This window comes from Micropterus dolomieu, linkage group LG06 (assembly GCF_021292245.1).
Source record: "Micropterus dolomieu isolate WLL.071019.BEF.003 ecotype Adirondacks linkage group LG06, ASM2129224v1, whole genome shotgun sequence".
Taxonomy (NCBI): domain Eukaryota; kingdom Metazoa; phylum Chordata; class Actinopteri; order Centrarchiformes; family Centrarchidae; genus Micropterus; species Micropterus dolomieu.
Window position 1 is genome coordinate 23,322,880 of NC_060155.1, and position 15,772 is coordinate 23,338,651.

At 37.5% G+C, this 15,772-nt stretch overlaps 1 protein-coding gene across 1 annotated transcript; it reads right to left on the reverse strand.

The window, feature by feature from the left end:
- Positions 1 to 5,026: 5,026 nt before the first annotated feature.
- Positions 5,027 to 11,852, reverse strand: LOC123972522 (solute carrier family 22 member 13-like). Its single transcript, XM_046052048.1, has 12 exons — positions 11,478 to 11,852; positions 11,285 to 11,388; positions 11,016 to 11,170; positions 10,630 to 10,798; positions 10,426 to 10,546; positions 9,946 to 10,040; positions 8,282 to 8,484; positions 8,182 to 8,190; positions 7,371 to 7,479; positions 6,568 to 6,774; positions 5,439 to 5,464; positions 5,027 to 5,097 (listed from the first exon to the last, which is right to left on the reverse strand). Exons 1-12 carry the CDS (start codon positions 11,850 to 11,852, stop codon positions 5,027 to 5,029), a joined length of 1,644 nt encoding a protein of 547 aa, XP_045908004.1.
- Positions 11,853 to 15,772: the final 3,920 nt, after the last annotated feature.

Sequence of the window (15,772 nt, forward strand, 5' to 3'; positions counted from 1 at the left end):
TTCTTTTTTATTAATAAGTTCTTCAAAGACAATGGTTTGTTGTAACTCGATTATTTGTTCAATCCCTCACCAGGAATAAAATTTCCACGACATTATATACAGTCCCCTCCAAAAGTATTGGAACGGTAAGGCAAATTCCTTTGTTTTTGTCGTTCAATTAAGACATTTTGGATACTACTGGTGTACTGAGCAACAGACGTGGAACAGGTCAGCCAAGGAAAACAACAGTAGTTGGTGAGAGCTGTGAAGAAAACCCCCAAAACATCAGTAAGTGACATCAGCAACGACCTCCACAGTGCAGGGGTGAAGGTATCACAATCCACTGTTGGAAGAAGACTCAAAGCAGAAATATAGAGGCCACACCACAAGATGCAAACCACTCATCAGCAGGAAGAATCGGAAGGCCAGATTGAAATTTGCAAAGAAGTACAGAGATGAGTCACAAAAATTCTGGGACACAATCTTATGGACTGATGAGACCAAGATTAATCTCTACCAAAGTGATGAAAAGGCCAAAGTGTGGAGAAAGAAAGGAACTGCTTATGATCCGAAGCATACAAGCTCATCTGTGAAGCATGGTGGAGGTGATGTCATGGCTTGGGTGTTCAACACCGCTACGTAGCTACGGTGCCTGAGACAGGACAAAGATGTCATCTATGAGATAAAAGAGATTGCCAGTCAAGAAATGAGGTTTCATTAGATAGATGTGTTAAGAAATTATATAAATTATGTAAAACCAAATGTTTTGTTGAATATTATTGTTACTTTTTCATTAATAAACAACAGCCACATGAAGAAATGAAGTGCTACATGATGTCTCATACTCCTGTAATACATTATTTTACACCTTGGGAGGGTTGGCTCATCTGGACTAACATACCAAAGTATGACCACTGACAGATACCAGAACAATGTAAGCCTCATTGCTTTTCTGCACCACAGTCCATTATAAACCACATAATACATGAAGTTTACAAAGGCATTGTCAGGTGAGGATCAAGGCTCCTCTCACTTTGCTTAATTAGATAAGCAATCTGCAAATATTACACAGTGCACAGTGGGAAGCAATATCCAATAACATTGTTTAATGCAAATTTGGAAAGTATTTATTATTGGTCACTTGATAGGCACACCGTCTTGTTATATTTCACCATAAGCAGTAAAAAGAAATACATGTTTTCCACCAGGGCAGTAAGATGTGAAGTTTAGCTGCTGATCTGAGCTTCCCTGCTGTTACCATTTCATTACCAATAATATTAATCATCATCATCTGTCTCAGGAAGGTAACGCCGCATTTCTGTCCACGTAACAAAGCCATAACAGAGCGCTGGAGAAGAACTACATGAAGTTACAATCCAACTATATATTTTTTCAAAGTTTAGCTGGCTGATCTGAGCTTCGATGCTGGAAGCTGCCGTTTTATTGCCAATTAGCGATCTCACAAAGGTACAAGCCAAAAACAGAGCACTGGAGAGAGAGAGAGAGTCACTACATGAAATTAATCCAACAAACATAACACCACAAGCCAAAGCACAGCGCTGGAGAATAAACCAATCCAACTAACAATAAATGTTTTTCTACCAGTCAGTAAATGTTTAGCTGGCTGATGCTTCCATGCTCTACGTTACGTCTAACGTTACGGTTTTATTGCCAATTAACATTACTGATCAGCTGATTGTCTCGCTAAGTAACCAGCAAAGCCAAACCACAGGCTGGAGAATAAGTAGGCGACATGAAATTAATCCATATTTCACAACACAGTACAGCAGAAAACAGACAACTTCAGCACCGCTTTGAAAACATCTGTCCCACATTAACATTATAGCCTTCCATCTGGGAAAATCCACAAAATCTGTGATTTCTGCCGTCAGCTGTCTGTCCCGACTCAGTCTGGCTGTCGGCTCTCGTGCTAAATAACACGTGTGCTCCTTCAGTTGTCCAAATGTCACTTCTCTTCTTACTTCTTATAAACCAGAAGACTACTCGGAGACTGTATATTACTATTAATATTAGTCCCTCTTCTTCTTCTTTGTATGTATTCAATGTAGTGACAGGCGTCTACACTACCGGAATTACACAAGCAGAAGAAGAACGCCGTGATGACGAAACGCACTCTGTAGCGCTGTTTGTTCGTTGACGGCTCATTATGTAAGGTCTTTATACACCACTGAAAACATTATTTAACATTATATTAGTTGTGGATCTTATATAGCATTTCTGTCAATAGAGCCTCAGAAATATTACACAATGGACCTTTAGCTTCTTCACTTTTAATTTTGTCAAAGTAAAGAAATGCTAAGAAATGTATGATTGCATAGTTTGCTAACATTAAGTCAGTCTGGTAGACACTCGCACAACAGCAAGAACAGCATAATACTAACAATGTAAGCTGTCTCACCCTAAAACTGTCATTTCTTCTTCACCTGTTTCTATCAAAACTATCCACTACCTTATTAAAATCCAGGGCTCTTAACCAGAACGCTAGATAGCTAAATCTGCAATCTGAACCGTTTTCCCTATTCTAATTTTCTGGGATCTCTCTCCTGCACAGGCCTACAGTATATCCATCAAGATTATAGATACAAACTATAGAAACAAAGTGTTGCTTGGCACAAAGTCATGTAAATTAGAGAATTTGCTTTTTAGCTAACACACTTTGTTACCAGCTGTTGTGATCAAACTCTGGCTACCAAGGTAAATTGTGGCTACAGTGAATGAGAGCAGCGCTAACAACAGAGCATTATAAGCTTCATGAAGTTACATTTATTACAGGGTTGTTTTACTGAATAGTAATATCTACCTCATAAACATACTCATTGACCTCTGTGTCTTATGACAATGTTTCATGCAGCCTTGTCAGGCAAAAGGTCATTTTGTTTTATGAGGACACACAATAGAAGATGTTTTTATTCTGTATTTTTTTTTAAAGCACATTGCCTGTTTATTGGTGTGAATAAACAGTTATTGGTGTGCAATAGGAAAATTGCCTGCTGGCTTTTACTATATTCCTATCAATATGACATGTAAGTCATTAAACAGGGATCTGGTAACAAAGTATAAAAATAAATAGAATAAGACCATACTTGCACAATAATGATTTACATTGCATGATATGTAACAATTACATTTACCAGTGGTACTTTGACAGGCTGCATTACATATTTTAAAAAGGATATAAAAAGTACGGTCACTTAAAATCGACACCGAGTTAATGAGGTACACATTGCCCATGCCAATCAAATCTAATACAACCTTGTAATAAAAGCCACTTTTATGAACCATATAATAATTTGTTGTCACTGCTGACAGACTTGTTCATCTGAGATGCTTAAACCTACGTATTATGGTAAGTGCCACAGACTACACAAAGATGAGTTCTCTGTCTTTTGGGCAATTTTGTAAAACATACTGCTGAAGGACAAAGTCAGCATAGACACAGGGAAGGAGAAAGAGACGAGGCAAGACGGTGTTTGGTGGGGGGGGGATAAAAAAAAGGCAAGGTGAGCAGATTCAAGTGAGTAAACACTAAAACAAGTAGAATGAAGTAGAATTGGTGAAATACAGAATCTGAGTATCGGTAAAACGTCAATAAATCTAAAATGAATGTCCAAATAGTGATAGATCCGTGCTAAAGTACATTAACTGGCTTCTCCTGCCTTGCAAGGGTGGTATGAACAAATCGCTACATATTTGCTTTGTACCGTTACATTATTTCTTACAGGTTAAATCAACATTTGACACATACGGGTGGTACACAGGATAGTAATACAGGTAGTCTATTCCTGGGTTTACACAGTTCCAGGGGCCATATGTATAAACAATGCGCAAAACCATGCATATGTCATTTCTCACAGAAACTGGTATTTACTCAAATGGTATGTTTGAAATTGTGCATAGATGAAAAGTATGATGGACCCAAAAAAGCCACTGTATAGAGTGACTGACTGGTTGAACTGTGAGTTAAATATTCATTTTGGCCACAGGAGGCCGAAGTGCACCACTACACCATGTTCTAAAAGCGTTTAATTTTTTCTTTCAGGTAAAGCATCAATTAAAATAAGTTTTTAGCCAAAAGCCAAATTCAGCCTCTTGTGGTCAAAATGAGTAGTACAATAAAAACCACTGATCCTGACAAAAATAAATAAATTACAGGTCAGATTTGCAAAATCTCACTTGCCTTTCAGGGCTTCCGTAAAAAAACATGCATTACAAATAACAAATAACAAATAAACATTCAAGTGTCTCAGTAAGACATGTGTGGCAGTGAGCCAGCAAGCAAAATACCAGGATCCTGCAACTGTAGCACCTTAATGGAATACAGCAAGGCAATTCAATTACATATTCAATTGGGCCAGATTTTAAAAGCAGGTAATGGATAACGGATATTTTCTCACCAGTTGGGTTATCATTAGGATTATGTTGATACACTCATATTGATACTCCTTATCGGTTCAGTTCTTCATTGATACTTGTATCAGTTCTTTTTCATTACTAAATAATTGCCTTTTAAAAAATATAAATTCATTTAAAAAACGTAAATATTTAGAACAAGATTGGAATTGTGTATTTTATTTTAACTAAATGTTGTTTCTAGAGCAGCCACATTATTATAACAATATTATAACAAAAAAGTCACTACTATCTCACTGGAAACAACTCTAAAATATTATTAAAATAAATGTTATTCCTGACATCAAAATACTGAGTGAAGTTTAGGAAGAATGAAGAGCACAGACATCAGTCATTATCAGTCCTTCATCCTGTCCTCCTCACTCCACTGCTGCTGGTAGAACGGAGATGGTTTGTCTCAAGCACCAGCTAAGTTTCACAATGTGCCGGATTTTAATGTATGTGGCAAACTAAGCTAAACAGACTACAGACACACAGCTTTCACTTTAGGTTGTTTGTAACAATTAGCTATTAGCTGAGCTAGGGCTGTGCTTGTGTAAAACCAAAACACAGCGCTCTCTTGTTAGCTACTTTCATACATGATATATGTAGTTTATTCATGTTGTCATATATCAGATTATGTATGCTGGGCCACACGGAGGTTGCGTCTGGGCCGGATGTGGCCCGCGGGCCACCAGTTGAACAGGGCTGGAATACAGCCATCATTCATTATTTACACCTGTTATAATGTCTTCAATGAAAAAGGTCTACTGAATATTTCTGGGTTTTAGATTGTTGGTTGGCTGTTGAGCTGCAGGGTTTTACAGTTATTTGCAGAGTTTAATTGTTGTTTGTTTGTGAGTGGGGTCACCAAAACATATAACAACAACAACATCATGCAAAGGTGGCCGGCATTAGCTTGACTATGGCTCAAATTTCACAGACATATCAACTAAGTCTCAACAACAACAAACAGGAAGTAATAAGAGTATAGAAGTATTCAGACTACAGTTTGGTAGATTTTCTTTGTGCAGGCTTGTTTGATTTACTTTGGATCTTCAGGGTGGTCTTATTTCTGTGGGAGAAAGGAATACATAGAAGTGTATGTTACATTGTTCATTGGATAGGGTCCCAGTGTGGGGCGTTTTCTTACATGTCACCTTTTCTGTAATGTATTACAACGGGAACAAAATTAGTGCTGTTTCGTAGTGATGTGCAGATCGATAATAAAATATATTTCCAATTCCAACTTTTCCTGCTCTAGGATCGATCCTCATATAAAAGGATCAATATCTAAACTCAGTAATTTGGAATGAGTGTGTGTTTTATCATAAGTATCTTACTGTCACCAGGATGGTCTAATTATAGGCTACTCGGTTGATAGGAATTACTTCTCCTTCTGCCTGTCAAAGTCCGCTCTGTAACGGAGCTTCTTTGAAGTGAGCCGCTGCAGCCCTTTACATTTCCTGTGATTGAATACTGACTAGCTGACTGTTAAAGCAGTCGACGCTGTGTGTGATGTGTGCAAAGACAGTGAAATACTTCCGCAACACCACAAACTTTGCTAAACATCTGAGATTAAATCAAAATAATATGATGTTATGAAGCGGCAGTTCTGAGCAGGATATTATTATTATAATTAAAGAATATGACAGTAGTTTGATGTCTTGTCATATTTGGAATTGGTAAGCCTACAGCCTACTCTTTATTTCCCTTATAAATACAGAAATGGGAAGGGGGAGGTCACATTAAACTATAAATAAAATATATAAAAAGTATTGGTAACTGTATCGGCAATACCAGCCTGGCTATTACTTGGTATTGGATCAAATAGGAATTAAGTGGTATCGCACATCACTACTGTTTGGCAGGCCTTTTTGATCCCAAATGGAAGAGGGCATCTGGTTGAGGTTTTCATATTTAATGATGTGTTGTAGAATTATAATTTTGGTATAAAATTTGCCTTCAGAGGGAAGGCTTTCACAGAAATGGGCCAGCAGGTCTGCATAACTCCTGAAGCATGCACAATAAATAGATTTACAAACATCATGCTGTAGAACATCTTGGCGTTGTTATACTGCACAAATCACTAACACTGACAGATATATTGACTGTGCAGAGTCATGGCCTTGAAGAAGGTTTTATGCTGGAGACAGCATCAATTTGCAGCTTGCTTACCTATTTCCCACGGCCTGTTCGATTGAATCAGGAAGCTCTTTTCTCCTGGTCTCAGGAAGCAGGAAGCACAGAGCTCCACTGATCAGTGGAAGGCTGCTGAAAACTATGGTGGGTATGGACCAGTGGTACACGGCCAACATGTTGAGCAACGGAGACAGCAAGCCACCAAATTTGCTTGTAATGGCTCCCAAACCAGTGGCTGTTTGTCTGAAACAGAAACATACAGAGCTCTGAGGTACACAGCTTGTTACTTTAAAGTATTTTGGACTTAGTAAAAACGTGTATTGTTATAAACTTAATGGTGTCTCATCAAGCTTCTTCAACAGTTTAAATAAGATCAAGCACATTATAACATGATACAATAGTGCACTAGTAATTATATTGCCCTTAATCAGTGCATTCTTCAGACAGAAACATTTAACCTATCCAACTGTATTAGCTGACAGTTAACACAATGCAGTGCTTTTTTGAATGCAACAGATAATTAACACTTTAACAAACATGTCAATTAACACTGAAGCAAGAAAAGGTTTGTTGTGATCATACAGTATTTGGGCCAGGCAGCTGTTGAGCTTAACACAATACAGCTAGCCAAAAGAAAACATACTGGTGTCCTTTAGTGGTGTCAGAGACAATCAGAGGCAAGTACTATGAATATGTTTTTACTATAATTGTAGTGTTTGACCTCTTATTGTACTCACACCAACAACTAATTGACTACCATTATGTCTTGTGTTATCTGAAAACGACTGCGATGGTGAATTTTATCATTCCCTACAGGGAGAGGAAAAGACTCAGCTTACCGAAAAGATGTTGGGAACAGTTCCTGAATATACACAACGCATGTGGATACAGCAACGTTCATGAAAAAACGTGCTGAGGTTGCTAACACGGTAACAGCAACAGCATTACCTTTGAACAGAATTGACACACACACAGATAAATTAAAAACTAGTCAACTTTAGCACAAGGCATAAAGTCTACAGTAAGAAGCTGTTCTTCAAATGAGGTAGTATTTGTTGAGCTATTTATCTTTGGACCAAAGTGATAGAATGATCGACTGACCAACATTGTCATTGCAAGAGCCCTGCCGCCACAAGCACAACATAAATCTTTTTTTTCAGTTGGATCCATCTATCTCTTGGTAGTTTCTCCAGCATTGCCTACCTTAGCTTTAATGCTATCATCTGACAATCGTAACGTTCAATAAGTAAAGTCATTATGAAATAAATCATCTGAATAAATTGTGTAAAATATATACATTTATTTAATTAAATAAATTATTGATACTCATTATCATGAAATTAGATTTCAGCATTCATTGTCGTTTTCACAAATTGTATACTTTGATTTCATTATAGACATGTTAGTTCTAAATAACTTTCAAAAGTTTTTATTTCATAATGTAATTTTTTATGACAGCAGTGTTGTCAAAATTGTCTACATTTGGCAGCAATTGTTCTTGTGAACCTGCTGGTGGAGTTACAGTCAAAGTTAGAGTATCACTAACACCTTTAGGATACACCCAATGGGAACCATGAATGTCTGTACCAACTTTTTGAGATATTGCTCTGTGGACCAAAAGAGTGCACTGACTGACAAACCATCATTGACTTTCAGGCGCTAGCCACAATATGCTAGCATATTTAAAAGCAGACAAAAATCAGAGAAACACCATCACTTCTTAAGTGCTTTACTGGGAGGCGAAAAAAACCCAGAATTAAGGTGCACAAGAATCCTCCAATCAGAAGTGCTGAGATCAGTGACACTTTTCTCCCCAGCGCTTCCAACAGCCAGATGCAAAGTATATGAGCTGGTACTTCAGTCAAGCCAAACATGAGCTGCGTCAGGAAGACGTCAAAGCCAAAATTTCCCATACTGAATGAAAGGCAGTAGTAGGTAACATCCACAGTGAACCTGAGGATTTAAAAACAAAAAAACAAAATACATCATACAAAGAAAAATAAGACAGGCTACATTTTATATACATTGTAATATGTAGGCTATAATTAATTTAGCATCTCATGTCACGAGTCCTCGGCTGTGAACTCTGTGTGTGTGTGTGTGTGTGTGAGTGTGTGTGTGTGTGTGTGTGTGTGTGTGTGTGTTAGGGATGGGACGCTCGATACTGGCGCGTCGACGCTGTGTCGAGATCCCGAGATACACAGATGTTTCGAAACACTGCTCCAAGGCATGGTTCAAAACGTCAATGTCACGTGGCCGTAGTGAAGCGAGGCTTCGGTGCGTTTCACCCCTGTTTCGACAGGTGGCACACCTGTCGCTTCTACGCTTGATTCACAGTGTTTGGAACAAACCACACAGCAGCCTCTAACTCTCAGAAGGCTTAAATTTGACAGATGCTTTTGTCCCAAGGACACACGATCCTTTGATTTATTGTAGTATATCCGCACCTGTAGGCCTATGATGGCAAAAAAAAAAAAATACTTATCGTTGCCAGCAACAAATGTTCCATGATGTGACCAAATCTTTCCAAGGCTGGGGATGTCAATTATGAAAAAAAACCCGACTCAGCCCCAAAACAGCAGAATATTTCTGAATAAAATTTTTGACATATAACAAATGTGAGACATTGTTCCAATTTTCTTTTATCATTCTTGAAACAACTTCAACTTTACTCAGTTACGGATTTTTTATCCATTACGCCTCATCACTGCCAGCACTCATTATTATTTATTATTACACTAGGGCCTATATCTTTCCTGCTAATTATCATTACACCTCTGTTAATAAGCTACTGTATCATACTGTAGATATCCACATTTATTATTATATTTTTGGATTTGTATACTTTATTAAATTCTCTACTCAGTAACTTCAGCTACCTATTATTTCTATTCCTTTTATGCCTTGCGGGTATCTGTAACAAAGACTTCACCCTCGGAGATCAATAAAGTAGGCCTATTCCGATTCTGAAAATGAAAGGTTGTTTCTATGGGGTAGTGGTTAAGGAGTGTTTAACGACTTCTGACATAGCAAAAGCCTCAGCTAAACGAGCGTCGTGTCTCGCACCAGCCTGCCTTGAACTCTGTGTTTGCTTTCTGATCAGTAGTTTTGCGAAATCTAACCTGTGTCTTTCTCAGTTATGCCACCCTGCCAGAAACACTCTGTTCTGGCAGCAGCCTGAACCTTTTTCCAGTCCGCTGCCGCCGCCAGCAGCCTCCCCGTGTTTTCTTCAGCCCTGGACCTTGGAAGGAACAACTCTCTCTCGCCCAACTTCCCTGCACTATTCTCTTTGTTAAATAAACTGTGAACTCTCTGCCGTGATCTGCGTTTGGGTTTTTGCCATTAATTCTGACATCTATATAATAATTTATAGGCTCAGTATACTTGATATGTGCATTGTAAAATGTAACTTACCATGCGAATATTATGGTAAAGAAATACTTCCTAAGCACAGATGATTGGATAAGAATTGTTACACTTCCGTTTTTCTTAGTTTCTTTCTCAACAATCTGTAATGCAGAGGGGTGGACAAAATATCATGCAAATATTTGTTTATGTTAGCAAATCATGTAATCCAACAGCCTTGCAAAAGGTGTTTGTTCACACTGTCTCAGTGGTGAATAATAAAAATCAGTCAAGTTATGTTTCGAAGCCATTAGAATCCAAGTTTTGCCTCAAAAGTTACAAAGAAGTTGAATCAAGATCTCAACTGTAATCTAAGTAGTTGAGGTTCTAGCAGTGGATTGCATTATATTGTACAGGTGTTCATTGTATTGCAGATATTTCAGATATATAGTTTTTTTTTACCCTTAACATAGACTACATGGTATAATATAATATTCTATATAAGTGTTGATGCAATTGGAAGAATTTTGTTTTATGAAGGTTCAATACCATTTCCAGTAGAGACTCTGAAACAGTGCGTTTGTTGATTGCTGCCACTTTGGTGATCAGCTGTTCGGCCTCTTCTGTCCTTCCTCTTTTCAACAACCACCTGGCCGACTCTGGAATAAACCTGTCATATAAAAAGGAGCACTTATTATAATCTGTAATTTACCTATAAAACATTTGAGGATAATAAAAAGAGTTGATACACACCATATGTAAATAGCAACAACTGCAAGTGGAGCTGCTGTGAGTAGTTGAGTTAGTCTCCAGTCTCTGATGAAGTATATCACACCAGCAAGGAGAAACTGTCCAACTGCCATAACTTCATGAGTCACACATGCTCCCCATGATCTTCTGGACACACCAATCCACTCAGTGGCTAGAAAAAGGACATAAATGACAGTTAACCTTGAGTTCATAACCTTAACATCCCTACCCCTGCCAAGGATTATGGAGTAGGATGAAGGAGCTGAAAATTAAATAGAAGACTAAACAGGAAAAATCTGAGCCCTTTATTCATAAATCAACTGATTGGGTGGTAATGGAAAGGGAAAAAAGCTGTGATATCTAATGTAAGATGATGGAGTATACTGTACCCAGTATGACGCTGTTCACTGGATAACCTCCATGGCCTATTCCCAACATGAACTGGGATGCCAAATATAAATAGAAGTTGGGACATAATCCAGTTGTTACAGAAAATATGAGAATCACAATGACTGGAATCTGAGTTCCTCGTTTACGACCAAACCTGGAACAGATAAAACCCCTCTGGTCAGCATATGTGATATAACCTGTGTAAGTGTGTGATGGATTTTAATTAAAAAAGTTTCACACACACATTCTGCACAAAAGGGACACTTACGATTGAGCAATAGGTCCAAATAAGAGAGAACCAACAAGAATGCCAGCCATGAACACTGTTTGAGCCATTTGCAACAAATTAGCATGCTGACAAACTAGATCAAACTGTACAAAAAAACAACCAAGTGGTTAATAAGAGATAAATTTATAAGACAATGTAATGTTATTGACAATAAGACAAACCTATCACTTACGTCAGTGACAATGGTGGCCTTATACAGTGTGTTGCTGTACACCCATCCATTCTGACACCCTGTGGTCTCATTGAGTCCATACATCCTGATTGCACCAATGTCCCAGTCAACAGGCACAAACATCTGACACCTGCTGAAGGTCCCATCCTCCTCCCAGGGCAGAGTTAGGTTCAGCTGCTCATCTTTGGTGAGGTTAGAGTCAGCCTGAAGGATCCAGTCTGTGTTACAGTGTCGCTCTGGATCTGACTGGGTAAATAATACACTGGCAAAGTGAATAGGCAGAATAAAATTGGGGAAGGAAAGAGCTAAAAGGAGGACCTTCTGAAATAATCCAAACTCTCCGATATTCTGGAGGATCTCTCCAAAATCAGTCATGTTCAAGGAGCTGAGTTTCAGTTTAGAGATGCAGCAGGAAGATGCCCTTTTAAACAACGCAAATTAATATTTAAACCCTGTGGACTGCATATTTCAGGAAGGATTAAGCATCAATTAAATTTTTTTTTATATCATAGAAAGAACTAGGTGATTGATGATTATTTAACCAGATACTTCATTCTCCTACTTTTTTCTGTGTAACATCTTTATGTTATCTCTCAGTTAAATTTATCTCAGCATTCATTGATCAACATCTTTCACCAGCTTTTATTTGCAAAAAGCGTTTTAGCAATCTTGGAAAACACAAAAATGTTTTATGAACGTTAGGCTGTCTGAACTCTAGCACACTACACATGCCACACTACTAAAAGCAAAATGCCAATGTGCTGCTTAATTGATGATTCTTTACAGTGTTCTATAACTTTGCTTTTCACTCACAGAAAGTTACGTTGATCTTTCACTTACTTTTACAATATGCTGACTTATAAAAACTTTTCTGCCAATGCTTCTGCAGGAAAGTTTAGCCTGTGAAGTCATCATAACCCTAGTAAGTACTCCGTAAGCAGTACTGCTGTATGCTGTGTGCTTATGCTTGGACTTGATAAGGTAACAAGGGATTTACACCCAAAATGCAGGACACCTGGCAGAGCAGGCACAGTTAGTCATATTTGTTGTAACTAGTGATGAAACTTCAATCAAGACAGAATAAATAATCCAAAACCAGGAGGGAAACACTCAACAGAACTAACGAGGCGACAAGAACAAATGGAACACGCAGACTTATGTACATAGAGAAACAGAGAGGGCAGTGTGATGAAATGAACACAGTAAAACATTACAAAAACAGGACTGACAGGAAACAAAGCAAGACACGAACAACAGAGATAGATGACTTCAAAATAAAACAGGAAACATGGAACAAATACATGAGTGACCAAACAAAACATAATCATGAACAAAGAACAAGAATACAGAGCATACAAAACATTTTGTATTTGTACATACAAATGTGTAAAAACGTTTTGATCTAATTAATTCAAATGTTTGAATGTGTAAAAAATATCTGTACAAACAGATTTCCTTTTTTCAATCTGTAAGATCTGTAGCTGCACATGACATTTTGTGAACAAATGAAAAATATTTATACAAATAATTTCCAATGTGTTAGTGCATAAAGAACATTTGCACAAATGTTAGAAAAAAGGTTTGCAGTTACGTATCCATCTGTTTGTGGGTGAAAATAGGAACTCAGGAATATCATTTCACTATCCAACCACGGATCCAGGAAGCAGATGCTTTGACAATGGTGAATTAGGAATTGGCTTGGTGAAAGGTCAAAGTTCAGAGAAATTACACTCTTTGTGTCATTCGTACTGTTTAAGTGGATTTTAAAGTGGGATTTCTCCAAGTTGGTTTAGTAGTAGTGTTACCTATTTGTACCAGAGACAATGGTGAACTAACCTAGTGAGGAAGTGGTTTGGTGAAAGGTCAAATTTCAGAGAAATGTAAGTGTGTTTGTGTAATTTCTGGTGTCAGACAGGATTTTAAAGTGCGATTTCTCCAAGTTGGTGCCAAGAGGTAATGTTATCTTTAAACATCCATGGAAACTTTGGATTGCATGCAGGCCAGACACTCAGATAAGATAATTAATCTATCAAATCAGATAAACTCCTGATATATAGGCAAACATTAACTGGAATAATTGTGGAGACCAAAACATTGAAATATGAGTCTACAGGAGATGGAAAATGAAGTTAAGCTCCTGAATCTAACGTTAGTAGCTGAGAAGCTTCCAGCTTGTTTTTAGCTAATCATATTAATATAGTTTAGCTATAGTGTGGTACTGTGTAAATTAATGTGAAATATAAAAAAACATCTTAATAATATCTAGGGGAGAGAGGGGTGATTTGAGCCTGTGGAGAAGTAGAGCCACCCCTTGTATCTCGGCAACCATAGACAAAATTGGTCATGTGACCACACATTTTTGAAGAGTCATCCATTTTACTCAGCCTGTGAAGGAGAAAGGCCCATGGAATAAGTTACAAGCACAATTAAGATTAAAAAACATTTTTTTGCCGTTCAAAGTGATTTTTTTATGTTCAAGGAGCCGTGATTCTTGTGTCTGAACAATTACAGACAGGTTTGCAAAATCTTACGCAGATGTTAGTGCTTTAGGAAGTTAGAATATGAGGCTATACTGTTAGCAGACTTTACCCGTAAACAGCTGGATGACACAATTTTGTTAAAATGGCAGGGATGGGGTAATTTGAGCCATAAAGACCTGGGGGAAGTTGAGCCAGCTATTTTACTATAATTTTATATTGCATTCTTATGCAACACCGAAATTATGTAACATTATGCATTTTAGACCAGAAACCATCATGTCATGCTTCTACATATTAATAGATTTAGTTAGAGTGGAATACCACATTTGAAATGTGGAAGTGAAAACCACAAGTCTGCTATTCAACAGGTAATGCTAGCCGCACATAATAACTGTTTCTGTAAAAGGAATATTTAAACAAAGCCGAAGAAAATGTACAAAAACAATTATGAGACAGGTAATGAAGCACAGATTTCTCTCCTAATGACTCAGACGATACTACATTCAGAAACTGCTTTAATTTTCCTTTGCATATGTGGCAGAATACAACATATAGTATGTAATACCACTGTGAGCAAGTCAGGTATATTAGCCTTATTTGTAGCATGGCGTTACTGTACAGTAAATAAAAACAAAATACAATGGCCTTTCAGTTTTAGCATGTAGTATTCTGTGTCATTAGGAGAGCTCTGCCAGGAGAGTTTTATTTCACAATAGAAAGACAAATCCCTCATAAGATTCACACTGTAGACATTACAGGTGTATGAGAACTTTGGGCACAAATCGTACCATGAGTGGTACTATGAATTGTGTAGAGAACAGTTTATATTATCTGCTGGTATTCCAGCATTTGCACATACATCAATGTCATGTCCATTTGAAGGTGATAAATGATCACATTAGACTACATGAATGAATGTTTAAACAGGCCAGTGCATTTTGTTCAATGAGCTGCTAACTGTGTAGCAAAAATTGTCCATGTATTTCTTGCCAAGATTATATTTCACATGATTTCTTAAATAAATTTTATTTAGTGTGCCTCAGACCACATCCCAGAAAAAAGGCCAAAATGGAAAAACAAAATAAAACTGACATCTGATCTCTATTTCGTACACATTGTCCTTTTAAGTTTTGCTTAGATGGCAATTAAGAGATATGTTCTTTTGTTTAAATCATTTGTTTATTTCTGCCAAAACTCCTCCCCCAGAGTTCAGGCAGTATGCCTAATTTCTAAGTCTAAGACTTCAATTTGTATATTATTTATAGACCTTATTTAATAGGAGAAACTTAGCACCTAACTGCACTGAATCCAGCTTAGACTCAAAGACCAACACATTTTCAGATCCAACTCGTCACATATGGATGCTTAGTCATGAACTTTTGGCTTTGCTTCTTAACGTCCAAGGTACCCTTTATCATTTTTGGACATGTAAGGCTCTGTGGTAATGTTAGCAATAATAAATATGCAACGTCCGGTAAGGCTTTCAAAATAAAACTAGTGGTTAACGTTGTGAAACAGCATAATTTTGTTACCTTTAGGCACCAAAACTCCTCAATCAGGGCAGGGCTTAAAATAACGTCACTTAACTTATGAAGGTAACGTTACTTGTGTATCTTACACAATGTAACCTACATAACTTATTATTTTCTACAATTTTATCACTTTAGTGAAACGATATGTTAATTTGCGCATCTTGATTGGCTATTCAGGAGGAAGTGTCAAAAGTGAGACAAAAGTGTTTGTAACTGTAGCTTTGATTCGTACCAGTAAACTTGAGTTCTGTGTGAACTTTTGCCCCCACAAACATGCGTAGAT

Coding starts and splice junctions, on each gene's coding strand:
- LOC123972522 (XM_046052048.1), bottom strand. CDS start 11,852: ATGACTGATTTTGGAGAGATCCTCCAGAATATCGGAGAGTTTGGATTA. Junction 10,547..10,629: donor GTTGTTGCTATTTACATATG/GTGTGTATCAAC, acceptor TTTATATGACAG/GTTTATTCCAGAGTCGGCCA. Junction 5,465..6,567: donor GAACAGGCCGTGGGAAATAG/GTAAGCAAGCTG, acceptor TTTCTCCCACAG/AAATAAGACCACCCTGAAGA.